The 19,410-nt window shown below is 42.2% G+C and overlaps 1 protein-coding gene and 1 long non-coding RNA gene across 2 annotated transcripts; one reads left to right on the top strand and one right to left on the bottom strand.

Annotated features, from left to right (window-relative positions):
- Window positions 1-60: 60 nt before the first annotated feature.
- Window positions 61-849, bottom strand: LOC134032486 (uncharacterized). The gene is made up of 3 exons (XR_009932027.1): window positions 774-849; window positions 481-700; window positions 61-303 (listed from the first exon to the last, which is right to left on the bottom strand). It is a non-coding gene; the product is annotated as an uncharacterized LOC134032486 (long non-coding RNA).
- A 273-nt stretch (window positions 850-1,122) lies between these two features.
- Window positions 1,123-18,498, top strand: prkcdb (protein kinase C, delta b). The gene is made up of 16 exons (XM_062469618.1): window positions 1,123-1,318; window positions 11,005-11,131; window positions 11,217-11,483; window positions 12,832-13,000; window positions 13,661-13,692; window positions 13,783-13,868; window positions 14,509-14,638; window positions 14,748-14,848; window positions 14,952-15,039; window positions 15,203-15,330; window positions 15,499-15,672; window positions 15,756-15,847; window positions 16,018-16,219; window positions 16,314-16,502; window positions 16,713-16,841; window positions 17,248-18,498. Exons 2-16 carry the CDS (start codon window positions 11,023-11,025, stop codon window positions 17,404-17,406), a joined length of 2,055 nt encoding a protein of 684 aa, XP_062325602.1. The 5' UTR covers window positions 1,123-1,318; window positions 11,005-11,022; the 3' UTR covers window positions 17,407-18,498.
- The last annotated feature ends 912 nt before the right edge of the window (window positions 18,499-19,410 follow it).

Here is a 19,410-nt window from a genome sequence, read left to right as displayed (position 1 = left end):
CATTCATTTGTGAAGTAATATACACAGCCAACACAAAGACCCTATAGATGTGTGTGTTTATGTGTAGGAGAGTGTAAAACTAGATGTAGAAATAAAAAAGAACTGAAAGTTGAGGGCGGAGAACGAAACTAGGACAGAAAGAGAAAGTCTCAATCACTATGATGTTTATTCTGGCAGCATAGGGCGCAACAGTCGTGGGCATTGCCAAGGGGAATGTGTATGAACACTGCCCCGAGCACTGGTTCCAGCACACAATGTCCAGGATTTCACTCACCAGGAGTGCAGCAGTCAGTCTATAAAGTTCTAAAAGAGACCCAGTTGACAACAGTTGTTTTAGTTGAGTCAATGAAGGCACAGTAAAAGTAAACTTAATGTGTTTCACAAATATAACAACCTATTCTTCACTGTAAAGTCAATGATACTGACATTTAAAAATGCTTGCTCATACTGTGGGTGACATCATACATAAATGGCACTAACCTTGTTGTGTCTTATTGTTGACTGAACAAAGGTATGGAAAATCCAGCTCCTCAAATGTTTGAGGCCTGTGTCATCAGTGTTTGCGTGCCATAGAAAGAGTCTGAAAATAACTAAAAGAGCACTATAGGTGGAGAGAGTCTAAATTTACCAGTCTGTTCAGTCTTATAGTCAGAGAAGAGGGTGGGGTTTGATGAGTCAGCAGCACGTGATTCACTCAGTCCTGTGTGGGCGAGACAGTTGAGACACACTAGACAGCATGAGATGTGTAGGTGTGGCCATTTTGGAGAGTTTACCTCTGAATTTGAAGTGTGGTCCCGCCTCTCTACTCTGTGAAGTGGGATACCCCTGGATTTGTGTGTGTGTGTGTGCACGCGTGCCCGCGTGTCTATCAATATTTGCATGTGTCAGTTAGACGTCAGAAAGGCACACGTTTACAAGCCTCTTATTTTGTACATGTCGAAAACATGTAGTGCTTTAAATGAACACGTTTAGACCATGCTAAAAAGAACAGAAAGTTTCTAAGACTAGATCCAGAACACAAACATGAATATTATTACCTGCACTCCTCCCACCCAAACCATCCCTTTTCTCAACCCCACCCTCTCTTGGCCTCTCTCTCCTTCGCTCTCTCTCTCTCGGTCCGCACTTCAGATGTCACCTGGCAACGTCACATTGGTCTCTACACTGCATTGCTGGAGAAAGAAAGAGGGAAAGATCAGCGGGTTGTCGAACACTTCCTCAAACACACTGAACATTTGTAGTGTGTGTAAAAGAGAGACAAGAGAGTACCAAAGGAGGTAAAACACACGTAAATCTAAATCTACAACCTACTCTAAGGGTAAGTAAACCACTTCACCGCGAACTAGATTACGTCAAGTTAATAAAGAATTTGAAAAAGCTGACGTGACAAAGTGTCAAATGCGCTGCGGAAATTATTTTAGAAAGAGTGCCCGCGATTTTTGTCTAATAGCCATGATCATTACGAAAGTAAAAGTTTAGATTTAGTGGTAAGACTTGAAAAAAACTACACTGCCACAGTTGTCTCTTGTTAACTGCAAGGTGTCTGTCGGAGCAGGCACTTTAAGAACAGGCTTGAAATCAGAGGATTGAAACTGCGGGAAACATTTGCTCGACGCTCCATCTGTAGGAGAATGATTTATCCGTGTTGTACTTACGCAACGTGGGTAGTGTTCGTGGGTAGTGTTCATCTGCATGAGTTTCACGCTACACTTTTGTTAAAATAGAAACGTAACTTTTTTCGCATGGGTTTATATGTTCAACCGCGATACTGACAACAAACGTGCATGCTGCATTTATATATGTTTAACTAGAAAAATTGGCTACTGAAAACATTTAAGCCGAGTGCATCGTTCAAATTGTTCATCCTGTCACGTCCATTGTGGAACTTGGATTGTGACATGGCGATTATGGCTTGGTGGTTGGTTTGGACAACCCCCCAATTTCTCACTCCACCACAACATACAATTTTTTTTACCAAGATGCCTAAAGGCTTATGCACAATTCGTGCTCCACCAAAGTTTTCCTTTGTATTTAATGTTTTGATGAGGCCTACTTTTATATACGACTGTATTATTGTGCAATTTATAAAGTGGTTAGGCACACCGTTTCACTTGTCATAACAGAAGTCGTAGGCAATAGGCCTTTTCTAGGAATGCAGGCCTGCTGTTTACAGAACACCATCTATGGAAGCAAATCGTTACCAAAATTCAAATGCAAATGCATTTCCAGAAATGCATTTGCATTTTAAGAATGTGGCTGCATTATTTGACTCATAAATGAAATTAGTAATCAATCATCCTATTTGCATTTTAATTTTCTTCTTCAAGAGTGCTCAATCTTTCACTTAATTAAAATGAAAAAGAAATAGACATTTGAGATTTAATTTTCAAAACATGCCCCAGCAAATAGATACCAAAATTCAATTTGAAATGTAAAATTTGAAAATTAAATTTCCAGAAATGCATTTTCATTTTAAGAACGTGGCTGCAAAATCGTGACCACAATTCAAATTCAAATGCATTTCCAGAAATGCATTTTCATTTTAAGAACGTGGCTGTAAAATCGTGACCACAATTCAAATTCAAATGCATTTGCAGAAATGCAAAATGAACGAAAAAGCATTCTGAGCGGCGCAGCAGAGTGACGTCAATAGCCGCTCTTCTTCAGCTCCCTGCTGATCGAGCTATCCATCTTGTTCGGTAGGGGGCGGTGTGCACATCTGCATTGCATTACATTGCAAATGTGCCGGGAAATTGATTGAATTGCCGGGTCTTTAGAGTAGCGTTCCCCAACCGGTGCCCACCGGTCCGTGGACCGGTACCGGTCCGTGGGTCATTTCGTACCGGGCCGCACAAAAAAGAATTAATAACATTATTTCCTTTTAATTGATTATCAGAGTCTGAAAGACGTTTTATTCTGAAAAATGACCTGATTCTCTCCTTCTCCGAGGGCCTTTTCCCCTGAGCAAAAAAGCTCTGCAAAGACGTGTGTTTACTCATTTTTTAGCAAGTTTGTGGGCTTTATTGAACGGTATCATGCGCGTCTCTTCCTCTTGACACATGACAAGTGATAGTTACCACTCAATGAAGCCTGTTTGAGACAACAACTCTATCTGTGTTTTGGATGAAGGCTATCCTGAGATCGCCACTAAAGCACTGAAAACCCTGCTTCCATTTCCAACATCAAGCGGGATTTTCTGCCGTGACAGCAATCAAACAAAATTATGGAATATGCCTGAACTGGATATAAGGAACGCACTTCGGGTGTCACTGTCGTAGCTTATAGTCACACACAACAGTGGGACTGACACATCGAAAGCTAGCTAGTAACAATATAACGATGGAAAACCAGGCTAAGAAACTTAAAGATGGGTCAATTGAAAAAACTATTTTTCGCTCAAATCAGCTAAACTATTTTTCTCGCGTGCTCCGCGCGCTCGCATTAGGTGTGGAAGTCACTAACTAGGATCACATCAAACCCAGAATGTACATGCATTAGCAGCGCAGCTGTCCAGGGCCTATCTTTCCTCCCAGTCCGTTCTGCCGGTCCGTGAAAATATGTCTTACATGAAAGCGGTCCGTGGCGCAAAAAAGGTTGGGGACCGCTGCTTTAGAGGACGCATCACAGACCATGGCGCTCCCTCAAATTGTGCAAACACTGTTAGAATTAGCTGAACAGGTAGAATCTAATAATATATCTGAGTCTGATGCCCGTGACCGAGTAGAACAAGTCATAGAGAGCTTGGCTGCGTACTCTGCCGTCACAGATTTACACATTAATAGTAGCTCTGCCACTGTTTTAGTCATTGTTTGACATCAAGTTGCTCAGTCTGTGATGCGTCCTCTAAAGACCCGGCAATTCAATCAATTTCCCGGCACATTTGCAATGTAATGCAAAGCAGATGTGCACACCGCCCCCTACCGAACAAGATGGATAGCTCGGTCAGCAGGGAGCTGAAGAAGAGCGGCTATTGACGTCACTCTGCTGCGCCGCTCAGAATGCTTTTTCGTTCATTTTGCATTTCTGCAAATGCATTTGAATTTGAATTGTGGTCACGATTTTGCAGCCACGTTCTTAAAATGAAAATGCATTTCTGGAAATGCATTTGAATTTGAATTGTGGTCACGATTTTGCAGCCACGTTCTTAAAATGAAAATGCATTTCTGGAAATTTAATTTTCAAATTTTACATTTCAAATTGAATTTTGGTATCTATTTGCTGGGGCATGTTTTGAAAATTAAATCTCAAATGTCTATTTCTTTTTCATTTTAATTAAGTGAAAGATTGAGCACTCTTGAAGAAGAAAATTAAAATGCAAATAGGATGATTGATTACTAATTTCATTTATGAGTCAAATAATGCAGCCACATTCTTAAAATGCAAATGCATTTCTGGAAATGCATTTGCATTTGAATTTGCTTCCATAACCATCTTCCACTATATGCCTATATTTAGATCGTAAGACCCCATTGCTCTATTTCCAAACGATACTACAATAACTGTGACAGAGTAGGCATTGAAGTCAGAGTGGAGTCATCATAGTTCAAATCAAGAGTTGAAACAGATGTTCATGTGTCACCACACTTTGAAAGAAAGGCACTATATGTACATGTGGCTGCATTTGGAGCAGTCAGACCATTGTGTCAATGTTGGCTGTGGGTTGTGGTCTGTGGTTCTGAGGAAACGGTTGTGACATCTGCTCACTGGAGCTCTCCTTCCATCACTGATCCCTGGCATAAGAACAACAGACATACAAGTAACCCTGGATCTGCAGGAGCCAAGCCAGGCTCACAATGACACACACACACACACACACACACACAGACACAGTCTTCTGTGTGCACAGCCAACTTTACATACAGAGCTAGATCCTTTTCTGTCTGTGGGGTCATAGTGTCCATGATGGCACTGGCAGTCAACTTGTATCATTTATTTATTTAGAAAACACCTGCTTCTACCACATCTAAAGCTATAACATGCACACTCAATTAAACAGACATTGAGTGGTAAACTCAAGGGCATTGCACAGGCTGTGGTACATCATTAACAGTGTTGGTGTTACTTGTTAAATGAGGGATGATTGTGCTTCTTCACACCAGTATTTACTATAATACCCTCTGAACCTGTAATCCACAGACTACAGTTCGATAATTATGTTTTGGTTATATCCCTCTCTCGGATCCCCACTCTCCCTCACTCTCCCTCGCTCTTACTCTCTTTGTGCCTGTCATGCTATGTCCCCCACTGCAGTCAGTCGCCCTACCTGTGTCTCTCAGGGTGTTTTGCTGTCTGAGGTGCACATTAATCAAGCTGCTGTGAACTGTGAGAGAGGCAGTAATGGACACCACTGTTCATCCACAAGGAAAGGGAGGGAGCAGTGCTTGTGTGTGTTTCGTGTTGGTGTGTGAGAAAGAGGGAGAGATACAGGCAGGCATTTTATAACTTTGGTATTGATTGGAAAGTATTGTGAGTCTAGCAGTACAAAATCAATGGCACTCTGGGTGGAATTTACCTCAGCACAGCCGTCCTCCCTTAGACCTTGAACCAGGAACCTCATCCCTCTGCATCCTTCCTCCCTCTTCCTTCTCTCCTCTCCTCTTTTATTTTCCTCTGATTTTTTCCTCCCTCCCTTCAGCTGTCCTGCAGCAACCTGAGGTTCTTGAATGTTGTAGTGTGTGTGCGTGTGTGTATACTAGTGTGTGTATTGTGTGTACACTAAGTTCCTGGTCTGTGTCTGACACCTGTGACAGTGACAGGTTCAGAGTTAGACATTAACTTTATTTTGGAGAGGAAGGTTTCAGGTGCCTCAAGCCAGTCCTACAAGCCCTTGAAGAGAACAATTATGTTTGTACTAGAATACTTCACAGAGTCAAATGTTTGTATCTCTTACCACAGCAGAAGACTATAGTTTTGATTGCATGGGTTTGTCTGGCAAAGCTTTGAGGGCACAAAGCTTACAGAATGGTCTAATGCCAAATAAAGCCCTGTAAGAAAATGTAGGCCACGATATCACAAGCCATTGTAATGGAACCCCCCCTATCCACTTAGCTTTATACTATAAATTTGTGGAATGTTTTGTGTGAGAAGGAAATGCTGTTTTGCTTAAAGAGTTTAAACTACTGTAGCATAGCAGCACATGAGACATTAACACAGACACATTCAATTACACATTTGTCACACTTTTTGGTGGTCATAGTTACCCTTAGTCTTGACCTAATCATTGGTATGCATTCAAGATTTTACTTTGTTTTAACACTGGGATTCTCTTTGAGATATGTATATTGGGCCATATGTTTGCTGGCCACTAACCAACTAAAATCCATTCAGCCTGGGATTCCACAGGGATTTGGTAATTTCTTATTTCTGAGAACTAATTTGTCTAAAGGGTGGCAGGTTGTAAACTAGCCTTGTCATAATTTTAATTTGACTTAGTTAGCTATCTTAGTGAATCTAACATTACGGCCATTAGGGCTGTCCCCACTCAGTCGACTAGTCGATTTTCTGGTCGGTATGCTCTTGGTCGACTAAGATGTTTTTAGTTGAGCTGCCGTATGGCAGTGTGAGATCTGATTCCCGCTTGTGTCATCATTACTGAATTAAAGAAATGTTCTACAGAAATTGTAGATTATATTATTTAAGACAAATAAAGCATAACAGAATTTTTTTTCTTCCCTTTTGTTAATCTGTGCTTTGTTTTGTTAGTTTTTTGCACACGGCACAAGCACAATTGTCTGCCGAACTACAAACTCTGCCATAGCCTACTTTGTTGGTGTTATTAGGCAAAATGGCAAATAAATCTGTGGTATGGCAGCATTTCATTTACAGTACATTTACATTTACAAAGTACCGGGTGACTCAAAAAACGTTGAATGCAAACTCTGCCAACAACGGTTTATTTTTCATAGTTAGACGTTGAATATGATGTAGCCTACCACCTGAAAACCATAAATTGGCCTACTTCGCTCATGCTAACACGCGCTGGGTTGAAACATGAATATGCCAATTATAAGAATCACATCCAAATCGAATGACATTATCTTCTCCGGCCAAGACAACACAATCTTTCTCTGTTGCACTGTTCCCCACTCGGCTTCTACGTAAGTTCGCATGCTGCACTTTTTCAGGCAGTGAATAGGGCGCTGATTTGCATGTTAAACAAACAATATTTTTTATTTGTAGTACATTGGTTATTATTTATTATCTATTACAATCAGGCATTTTGTATTATATCGGCATTCGGTAACAACAGGACTGGTGACATGAGGCTTATTATTAGTAATAGCTTATTTTATAGCGGCTGAATCTGGAATGTCCACCTACATTGAGTCAGATCGGGAAAATGTACATTTATGTTTGTCGAGTTGTCAATCTCCCTTCTTACGTATGTATTTCTTTCATAGTATCTCTTAAAACAGTGAGGTAAAACATCACACAAAATGGTTTGATGAAAAACATTGTGACATTTATAGAAAAAAAAAAACGTTTCAAATTCCGATTAGTCGATGTTCAGAAGTGCTAGTCGAGTTTTGGTCGACCAAAGAAAATCTTAGTCGGGGACAGCCCTAACGGCCATGGTCTTGATATTGTCAAGGAGAGGATAGACATGCTCAACAATTAACAAAAACCAGTAGGTTGGGTGAAATGCATAGGACAAGCCAGCAAGCCATGAAGGTTTTTGTGATTCGTCTAGCTTCTTTTAGCTAAACATTTATTTGAATGGAAAACTGAGACAATTTCATTCAGAGACTGCTGATAGTCAACCATTGTTATCTAAAATTTTACATAACATTATATTAATAAGCAAATAAAAGACAAACAAACAGATCCTAATCTGAAATATTGTTTTATCATTGAGTCAACAAGAACGTACAAACAATGCGAAATCTATGTTCATTACAACAGTTGACTATGATCTTCTGACCGGCTATCAAAGTTGTTTGGCCGCCTGAATGCAACTTCTCCCAGAAGAAACCCTCCTACAAACTCTACTGTCATAAAACACACACCATGTTATTAGCTTTGGTTGTAATAGAACTGAGGCAGATGTTCAAGTTTAGTTCAAGTCTACTAGTTTCTTTGTTTAGCTCTTCGCTTGTTAGCTAATTTCGACTGGTTTTACTTGTTCTAAGGCCTGCTGTAGACCTCTGCTGTAGATCTCTCTCTGTCTGCCTCTCTCCTGCTGTGTCCCCCTCTCCTTTTCTCCCCCTCCACCTCATGTTACAGTTTCTTCAGAAAGGTATTTTGTCAAAAGAACATCAGTGAGGCCCTTTAGATTAGAACACAGTGTTTGCAGCTGGAGGTCCACTCACCCGCTGACATGGTGCGTTTGGGATTAGCCATACGTTGTGCTGAGAGAAATTCCAATGGCTCACATACAAATGCTCCTGAAGAACGAGACAGTGAATGTGTTTTATTGTCGCTTCAGTGTGCACCATCCTACACATGGGTAATTAGGCTAGTAGATTCCAATGAACGTCCATCAATTTTCACTCTGTAGTTAGACAAGGTGAGGTGATAGTGTGAGAAATATGAGAATGTGTGATAGAGAGGTATGATTAAGAATTACTGTGTGTTTGTTTCAAATACTAAAAGAAAGCTAGTCTTTTTCACCCTTTCACCTAATATTTTAAAGGACACTTACTGCATTTTCCACACTGGGGGCACCTGTTGCTTATGTCATATGGGCCTCTTAAAATAACCTTTTCACTTTACCAAGCTTAGCTTTACAGGTCCAAGGACTCTGCTATTGATGTGACAGCTGCTCTGATCTGTTGTTGTCAGTGTAGCTGCCTTATAGTAATTCTGTTCCTGTTACGTTAGGTAGAGAATACGAATTCTGACAGAGGCCTGGGGACATCTAGAAGTGGGTTAGTACAGTGGAACAGCAAATGACATGATGAAAACCCCTTGTCACTGTCAGTGTGCCTGCTTCCCCCATTGAGAGCAAGTAGCCTATGCTAACTTGCTAACTATAGAACAGGTGCACAATAGCTCCCTAACCTGTCAGTCCTGCTCATGCAGTTCTGTTGTTATCTAGTTAAGATAACAAATATACTCAACGAATAATATTACGATGAAACATGGATATTTGTTTTGTTCTTTTTGTTTTGTAACTTTGAAGATATTGCAAGATTGTGTACAGCAGCAGCAGGGTTGTGTTCCTGGAAATATCCTTCCCCTTTAGGGGTTTGGTGTTTCATTCTTGGTGTTTAAGAGTCCTATAGTAACTGCTATATAAATTGTGCAATAGACATTTGTTTCCAGTATATCATATGTTCTACCCCTAGCAATCTCATAGGTAACTTTCCTTCCAAGGTCAAATACTAATATGTGGATGGTATGACTTAATGACATTTCCTTCTTTCAATGATTTTGTTCCCTTGTCTCATTCCGTGGTGTCCCTATTAGCTATATTTAATGTTACTGTTTCTATAGGTATTTTAAAGTCAAATGTGTTAATGAATATCTAAACTTACTTATCTAAACTTTAACATTTACAGTTTCACAAGCTCTTTAATTTGAGCACAAAATCTAATACAAATAGAGTGTTGTGGTCAGGCCCCAAGTCATGTTGTCTTTAGGATTACACACACACACACACACACACACACACACATACACAGAGAGAGAGAGAGACACACACACACTCACACAGTGAAGTCTAGTTAATCCACAGAAGTGAATCTTTCTGTGATTCTACTCTAGGGTGCCGTTTTCTGTTCCATTACATTTGGACTTCACCAGCTTTCATTTCAGTGTGTTGCTGTGTCGCGCTCTCTCTCTGTTTCTCTTCTTCCCTATTTCTCTGCCCACTCCCTCTCCAGCTGTCTGTGCTATAGCCTCATTTTTTCCAGTCTCTCTGGGGACACAAGGCTTTCTTTTTCACAGTACTGTGCATTTGTCTGATAAGAGAGAGTAAGTGGCTTTGTGTTTGTGTTCGTTGTTTCTGGACTGATAACATGTCAAACAGGGAAGCAAGAAAGTCCTCTTCCTAAAGCACATTCTCAACACCAATTCCATCATAATTGTTTCTGTCTGAACAGAACAAAACACACTGTTTCCTGTACCTGTTCCTTCTAAGGAATGACATGCAGCTCTGTGAAAAAGAGCATGAAGAGAAACCAGTGATTGACCATTTGAAAATGTGCGGCATGTCATTTGCCTAAAAGTATGCTTGGTAAGTTTCTACTAAAGGGATTACAGAACAGTTCTTTTGAAGGTTTGCATCTCACTCATCTGCTCATAACTCCCTCTCTTGATCCTTGATTAGAAATGGTCTGACTGTTACAGAACAGAACCTAGGATCTTCAGCCACAAGTGACAGTGCAGAAAAACTGACAGTCCACGTGGCAATGCTGACAAATAGACACAACTAAATAAATTGTTAGAACACAAAGTTCTCAAAACTGCTTTGTGGAAATTCCTTAAGGAATTCTGTGGGATTTTCATAGCTCTTTGGGAATTAGAATGTAGGCTAATCCGGTACAGGCTTCATGACACAAGGAAGTGTAGGAAACTACTCCCTGCTTGCTATCTCCCCAGCAAGTTCTGGCTTCCCCGTTCTGTCTTGAGGAACCTGACAATGTCACAATTCCAGAAAATACCTTGTTCTTCTAGCTTGTGTAGTAGTTAGTACAGCACAATAGTGAGGACTTCACGGAGACAAGAAATTGGTTTAGCTTATGTTTGTAAGGAGGACCAATATCTGCTTTGCCTCACTCTCTTGTAGCTGGCTGTATTATTCATAATAACTATAAATGTAACCCTTATTGTAGGGGCTATCAATGCACCAGTTCATTCTCTTTGGTTTTGTTTTCCACTCAGTCCCTCGTGTACTCAGTAAAAGAGTCTTTCTTGCATGAGTTGCTCAAGCATACTTCCTCCCCTGTCTGAGGCTATCGCTGACCAGCTGCTTTGAATTCTTCCTTCTCGTTTTTATTGTGCTTGATAAACAAACACGTGTATGTTCTTTGGTAACCCTGCCACTGTCTTTATGTATTTCAGGCTGGGTGACGGCTCACCATGGCACCCTTTCTGCGTATAGGCTTCAATACGTTTGATATTGGGGCACTACCCCCCCTGTCTGACCCTCCTTTCTGTGCCATTAAGATGAAGGAATCCCTCAGCACAGGTCAGTGGCACCCGGCACACACAAACACAGTCTTGTTCTCACAAACACTCACATTACACAAATGTACTTTTAAACCCCCTTTCAGAGCGAGGTAAGACCCTGGTCCAGAGGAAGCCCACTATGTACCCTGCCTGGAAGTCCACCTTTGACGCCCACATCTACGAGGGGCGTGTTCTACAGGTGGTCCTGATGAAGACCGCTGAGGAGCCCCTGGCAGAGGCCACCGTCGGAGTATCTGTGCTCGCTGAGCGCTGTAAAAAGGGCAATGGCAGTGCCGAATTCTGGGTAGACCTGCAGCCTTCTGGAAAGGTTCTGATGTCGGTCCAGTTCTTCGTGGAGGACTCTGATGCAGGTACGAGACGAGCGTATGCATGCACACTTCCACCCACACAGAAAACAAAACATGCAGTGTCTGACTTCGAACTATACTCGCTTACTCAAGAAGAGAGTTAGCGATGCCCTCTAGTGGTGATACTGTGTCTCACATGGGCTATTGTTACCCAGTAGCACTCCCACACAAAAACTAAAGCAATTAGTGTTATTTTCTTCAACAAGTCAATTCCCTGACTCCTCTTATAAGTTCTTGAGTTACTGCTTAACCTGGCTGGAGCCCATTCCGGTGGCTGTAAAAGAGACTACCGAATGGAAATAACTACTTAAGGCGTGGCTCCACAGAGGTAGATTAGAGACCTGTTTGTCCAGCATTGACAACAGCAGTAGGAATGTGAGCACAGATCCCAACATGTATTGTAGGAGCCAGCAGGGGGCAGTCTGATGCGAGCCAGAGAAACAGGCCCTGTAACACCAGAAACTGGACGAGAACACAATATTTAGTGCAGCGTGCAGGACAGCTCTAACTTGCAACTCTGAGGGTCTGTGGGAGTCTTTCCAGGATCTAACTTTCCACAGCCTGCAGCTGCCCAGAAGGAGGCTGTGTGGGAAGGCCCCAGACAGGCCCTCTGCTCCGGGTCAGCTCAGAGAGGAAGGGCATGTGAGCTACTAGTCTGGAGAGGCTCCCTGCTCCAACATTCATCATAGTCCCTCCTCCACTGCTTTCCTAAAAAGCAGACAAGAGTTGTTGTTTTTTCCTTTTTTATGCGTCTCTCTCTTATTGGCCACCCGCCCCATGTCCTGAGCTGGCTGGCCGCAGCAATGCACAACACGAAATACACACCAGACAGTGGGAGGAGACCAAGAAGAGACGTTTGTTCCCTTTGTCTCAATACGCTCAGTTTTTTCCTCTCCTTTTTTGACGACATCTTTTCCTCTTTATCTCCCTCCATCCTTCCTCATTCCTAATGTCCTTTCCTCCTCTTTGTGATTTGTCACCGCTCTGAGTTTTCTCTTTGTTTACTTCTCTCACGCCTCACTAATTTTCTTCCAGTGACCTTTGACCCAGCTCCTTCAGTTAGAGTCAGACGGACATATTTTCTGTTTACTCTCCGTGTGGGACAAGAAGTGGCCTGAGCTCCCGCTGCAACTCTGCTCTTACACAGGGGGTTGATTAAACAACCCTGGGTCCTGGTCTGATGATTGATGTTTGTGCAAAGTGTCACTCAGCAGATAGTAATACCACTAACATGCCAATGATATGATTGTGCCAGTGGGCAACTTGACTTGTTTCTTGGAATAGAGTGGTGTGAGTCATCAAATATTCTGAGATGCAGCAGTAAAACCTGTTTATCTGTGTGTTTCTGTAGCTACATGTAAGCAGTCAGTCAAGGTACCCGAGGACGAGGGGGTTATGACTCTTAACAGGAGAAGAGGAGCCATCAAACAAGCCAAGGTCCACTTCATTAAGAACCACGAGTTCACCGCCACCTTCTTTGGACAACCCACCTTCTGCTCTGTGTGCCGGGAGTTTGTCTGGTGAGAGACCATGATCCAGGCCACGGCACCTCACTTCCTGTTACTGGAAGGGTTTACCTTTGGTCTTGGTTGACTACAGTTACCAAAACCTCTGAGTTACTGAGAACTTTAGCTACAGTCATGTCTTAGTAGTAGGTATTGTATTTTATCAATCAGCACAGTACAAACTGTCCTTCACAGTAAATGCTACATTGAAACTATGCTGTGGAGATGTTCAGCCACTGTAGTTAAAACAGAGTTTACTAATACAGATACCCACCACTCCCACATAACTCTTAAGTAGACCAGTGTGGTATTTAATAGCTCCTTAACTGGAGCAGTTAGTTTCCAGAAACAACACTACTGGCAACACTGGTATTGTGTGACCATGAGTCACACGTATTTGGAAAACCCCACTGGGCTTAACTGCAACGTCAGCATAACCTTGGAGCAGTTACTGTAGGAGAGAATATGGTATCTATATTTAGACTCAATTGGAATTTACGTTCTTTGACCCTTGTGATGTGTGTCCAGTTTGAGACTGTGTCTGTCTGGGCCTTGTTGTACAGTAGCAGCTGTAATACTGCACAGCATTTTAGATTTCACAATCTAGGTGATTAGCTAGTACAAACATAATATTCATAATTGTGCATAATTTTTCTTTCTTTTTTTATAAAATAGGGGACTCAACAAGCAAGGCTACAAGTGCAGACGTGAGTGTTATTATGATTGCATAATACTTACATTCACATTCGCTAGATTATATTACACTTAGCATTCCTATGTTTTCCTCTTTGGTCCAGAATGCAATGCAGCCATCCACAAGAGATGCATCGACAAAATCATCGGGAGATGCACAGGCACTGCAGCCAACAGCAGAGAAACTTTGGTTAGCATAACGTCCTATCACCATGACCCTCTCTAGTCTGGAGCTCTGGCCTCAATAATGCAGTGCACATAGTACAGTACACAACCTTCTACTGTACCAGGAATGAACGCACTTGGCTGCCATATCATCAGCATCACAGCAGTGTTGAAATGTATTCACGCTGTGTTACATTCCCATGTCAGTAGATAACCAGAAGTTGGAAAAGGGCATAATCAGTTTTGTGCTATTGTTGTAATACTAGTTGTAATGCTAGGCCTGTAAAGTTAGCTGTTATGCTAGTGTTGTAATACCAGTTGTAATGCTAGGCCTGTAAAGTTAGCTGTTATGCTAGTGTTGTAATACCAGTTGTAATGCTAGGCCTGTAAAGTTAGCTGTTATGCTAGTGTTGTAATACCAGTTGTAATGCTAGGCCTGTAAAGTTAGCTGTTATGCTAGTGTTGTAATACTAGGGTTTTACTGTTAGGCTAGCCTGAGTGCAGAGAGGTCCTGTCACACCCGTTCAGGGTCGGTGCCCTCTCCCCTGCCCAGACATCCATTGTGATGAGGCTCTGGAGCGCCTGTGGTGCCACGCCAGCTTGTTTGTAGGCACTGTCCCTCAGCAGGCTGGCGCAGAGCTGATGGGAGATCTGTATGTGTACAGTTCCAGAAGGAGCGCTTCAAGATCGACATGCCTCACCGTCTGAAAACCCACAACTACATGAGCCCCACCTTCTGTGACCACTGTGGAAGTCTCCTGTGGGGGATGGTCAAGCAAGGCCTTAAATGTGAAGGTGGATGAAACATCTGTTAGACAAGCTTTTCCGTTCTCTCTTTCATTCTGTCTGTTACTCTGTATCAATTTTCCTACTTCCTAACTCGGTGTATTACTCACCTCCTCAGAATGTGGCATGAATGTCCATCACAAATGTCAAAAGAAAGTGGCAAACCTGTGTGGTATCAACCAGAAGCTCCTGGCAGAGGCTCTGTCCCAAGTCAGCCAGGTGAGACGGGTAGTCATTAGGTCATGCTCAGTTTAATCATTTATCCCAATTAACTCTGATAAGTCAATAAATCCTAAAATCATACAATGTTTCACATCCACAGAAATCCATGAGGAAATCGGACGGTTCCAACTCGGAAGACATTGGGATCTACCAGGACTTCAATAAAAGTCCAGGAGCAGACTCCAGTGGTAGGAAGCTATCATTACATACAGTGCATTCTGTAAACAGTCGCTCTGGCTAATGAATACCAGATATCTGGAATACTGTATGTTTCCAAGATGTCCAGTACATTTGTTTTGCTCCAGCATGTTTGTTCACATAGTGCCTGTGTATGTATGTGTTTACCTGAAGGCACTGAGCAGCTGTGGGACAGAAGTGGTCCTGCTCCTGCTCCTCCCTCCAACATCATCCATCAGACACGGCTCACCATGAGCAACTTTGTTTTCCACAAAGTGCTGGGCAAGGGCAGCTTTGGCAAGGTAGGGACCACACCGGCTGTAAATTCACAACCAGACTGCCCAGTGGCAGGGGTGAAAATACTGGGAGTGGATTTTGAGATGTTTTGAAAATGTTAAAGTAGACTATCCAGAAACAATGCTTCCTTTTTACACTAAAACACTTCTTTGCTTTTGTGATTGCTTCTGTAGGTTCTGCTGGCTGAACTTAAGGGACGAGGAGAGTACTTTGCTGTGAAAGCTCTGAAGAAAGATGTGGTTTTGATGGATGATGATGTGGAGTGCACCATGGTGGAGAAGAGAGTTTTAGCTCTGGCCTGGGACAACCCCTTCCTCACCCACCTCTACTCTACGTTCCAAACCAAGGTATCATCCCATACTAGCTCCACTCTTCCCCCTTCTATACACACCTCCCTCAAAAACGTAAATTAAATGGTCTTTGTGTCCAGGAGCATCTGTTTTTCGTGATGGAGTACCTAAACGGAGGAGATCTGATGTTCCACATACAGGATAAGGGACGCTTTGACCTCTACAGAGCTACGTGAGTGCTCACCAGCTTATTATATGGTGGTATGCATGCACCTTAAAAAGTTAGCGATCTGCCTGTTAACCGAGAGAGGATTGTGACTGGACACGAGAGAGAGGTGTTCACCCAAAAGATCTGCGTAATAATGATAACGAACAGTGTGGTCTCTATCTCTCCTCTCTCAGGTTCTATTCTGCGGAGACCCTAGTAGGCCTACAGTTCCTGCACTCCAAGGGGATCATCTACCGGGATCTGAAGCTGGACAATGTCATGCTAGACAAGGATGGACACATAAAGATCGCTGACTTTGGGATGTGCAAGGAGAACGTGTTTGGAGATGCCCGAGCCTCAACCTTCTGTGGAACCCCAGACTACATTGCCCCAGAGGTGAGTGTGCAGTGAGAGACACCATCCTCGCTGCATGTATAGAATATTGTGCTCCTCTTCCAACCCTTTTTTTTTGTTGTCCTCCTGTCCTTAGATCCTGTTGGGTCAGAAGTACACCTTCTCAGTAGACTGGTGGTCGTTCGGGGTGCTGGTATACGAGATGCTGATTGGCCAGTCGCCGTTCCAAGGCGACGATGAGGATGAGCTCTTTGAGTCCATCAGGATGGATACACCCCACTACCCCCGCTGGATCACCAAGGAAGCCAAGGACTTACTGGAGAAGGTAAGCTTCACATTTAGAAGGAACATTTACAATGTATGGTATATTGATTGTTTTTATGATGTATGTACATGTTTTTTTATAAGTAGGTAGTGTGTCCAATACAGTTTCCTTTGGGACAATAAAGTATCTTATCTCAGAACAGAACACGCATAGATAGTGCATATGTAGGAAACATGTTTGCGTCAATAAGCATCCGTTGCTTCCTCCCAGCTCTTTGAGCGGGACCCTAGTCGCAGGTTGGGAGTTGTGGGAAACATCCGTGGACACTCCTTTTTCAAGACCCTCAACTGGCCTGCTCTGGAGCGACGGGAGCTGGACCCCCCCTTCAAACCCAAAGTGGTACGACTTTGCTCTGTGTCTTGATGAATGCACTATTAATTCTATTGACTTTTTTCCAGTTATTGTTATCAGAGTAATCTTTGTGGTACAAATGAGATACTGGTATTTTAGTGCTTCCGAGATTTAACTGTATTTGTATCAGCAGAAGCAGTATGTATTTTGCATATCAAACGCGACCAACATTATTATGATCATCTGTCCTCTGGGCCTGCTCCATTGCATTTGACAAACTGCTTTTTGTTGTATCTTTGTTGATACCAAAAACTGATCTTGTCGTTGAGCTCTAAGGATAAGCTTCAGACACATCGGAACAATGATCCTTTAAACGATACAAAGGTCCTTAGTTCTCCATACTGGTCACATGTTAAGCATGACAACTCTGACAACTCTTTTCTGTCAATCACAGAAATCACCCAATGACTGCAGCAACTTTGACCGAGAGTTCCTGAATGAGAAACCCCGCCTCTCCCATGCAGATAAGAACTTGTTAGACTCCATGGACCAGACAGCCTTCGCAGGTTTCTCCTTCATCAACCCCAAAATGGAGCACTTACTGGACAAATAACCACCCACACTGTCTGCCCTTCCCCCTTGGCAGATACTAAACAATTCTATTTTGTTTCGTAGTCGACAGTAGGCCCTTGCTCTTTTGTGCTCTCGTCTTACTTATCTTAATAAGTGAGAGCAGGAAAATAGGACAAGAGAATCATCTATTATGTTGTGTTGGGATGCACCCTGTGTCTTTGCAGAGGTGGCCCAGTGTAAATACAGTTAGAGGGAGGGGAGGAGGACCAGGAGAGGGAAGACAGTGTGGCGGGTGTGTGCATGTTTCACCATTTGTAGGTTCCAATCAGTAGTGGGGGCTTTCTTCTTGTGATAAATCTTTGAATCCATATGATTGATTAATGCACTGTAATATTTGAGATTGTACAAGACACAGGCCTGGGCACTCAGCATACATGTTAATGTTTAAAGCACACACATACCTACACACACATACCTACACACAAACAGCACGGACAATATGAGTTGGTGTCAGTTTTTAAGTATGTGTTGTATGCTGGGATGTCAAAAGGAGATTCGGTTAGACACCCTGTGTGCTTCAACTACTGTAACTGACTCTAGTCTTGAGAGGTGTGTGTGTTTGTCTGTGTGCGAGAGAGAGAAAATCTCTAGTAGACAGCAGTCCCTATAGACCAGTCACATACAGTATTGGAGCGTCTTCAGCAGGATCCCCTCAGAGTTATGTAGGTTTTCCCTATGAAAAAGGTCTGGGTTTTTCTGAGATGGGTGAGGTATGGAATAATAACTGCGTCTCATAAGTCAGAACCAGGTGGCTCAAGCCACCCTAAATCAGAAGCTCTAAACAAAGACACATGGCACGTGGGCTACTAGGAAACAAGGCATTGTAATGGTACTGTATTGATGTTTAAGGATTTGTGTTAATATGTATGTCAGATAGGGTACTTCAGTAATGGATAATTGGGTGTCATGTTACTTGAATGTAGTTATTTTAACAAGGATATAATGTTATAGGAAATTATATGTATATTGTTTAAACAGATAAAATATTGGTGAGCTATGTACTTTTTTACTGTCTTGATATTTTACATCTGATTATAAATTTAAAAAAATAAAATAACTCGTATACAATTTACCTTGATATAAGTTCGATTGTTCATGCACTGACAGCCATTACCTTTAATATTTGTGGTTTTTCCGTCTTTTGACTGCATTAATACATTTTTGATACTCCCCTCGGAGACCACTGGCATTCTGTTTGGGTCAGGTATCAAACTTTCCTGCCATCTAGTGGTCAGGTGGCACAAGACACAACTCCATTGTGTCCGAGGCCAGCGAGTCGACGACATTCCTGCAGTGCGCACGGACTATATCCTCGTCTACTGTCCAGTCTCTCGCGTCACCTATCCTGCAGTGATGGGGAAAGTTATACATGTGCAACACACCTTACACTTTTTAATGGTTATCTGAACACTGAGCTTTATCATAAAAGCCAAGCTCCTGAGCATTTCTTTCTGACAAAGCAACTTGAATAGTCAACCCGTTAAGCTTTAGATGATACATTGAATGAGAAATCGATGTATCAATATCCAATGCCAAATAGCCTATCAAAATGTGATCCTATTTCGTCGTTTATTGAGAGATGTTGCTTTCTGCTTACCCAACAGCCTAATTTCCAGCCGCGATTAAAAATTATTTCGAAATAGGCCTACTTAATTTATTGAAGTTGAAATTTCAATAAAAAAGGATTCGCATAGGCTACGCTTTAATCTTTAGTAAACTCATTTAGAGACGGTTTATGCACGAAACCTTATTCCGTGTTCCATTTATTCAATCGTTTTGTATAGCTGTCAACGTGTAAAGGACCGCTTCGGTGGTTTTTCTTTATTGTTAGAACGGGTATTCTACAGAGATTCGTCTTTTGTGGAGGGTGAAACAGTGAAAGGCTGCAAATCGCCGAAGTGAGCGGCAAAAACCTGTTTCCACTATCGGATATTCTTTTAGCCTACATGTTAATGAAAGCTTTATTAAACATTAAATTAGCTCA

This window comes from Osmerus eperlanus, chromosome 1 (assembly GCF_963692335.1).
Source record: "Osmerus eperlanus chromosome 1, fOsmEpe2.1, whole genome shotgun sequence".
Lineage (NCBI taxonomy): Eukaryota > Metazoa > Chordata > Actinopteri > Osmeriformes > Osmeridae > Osmerus > Osmerus eperlanus.
This window is presented reverse-complemented; position numbering and strand designations above follow the sequence as displayed.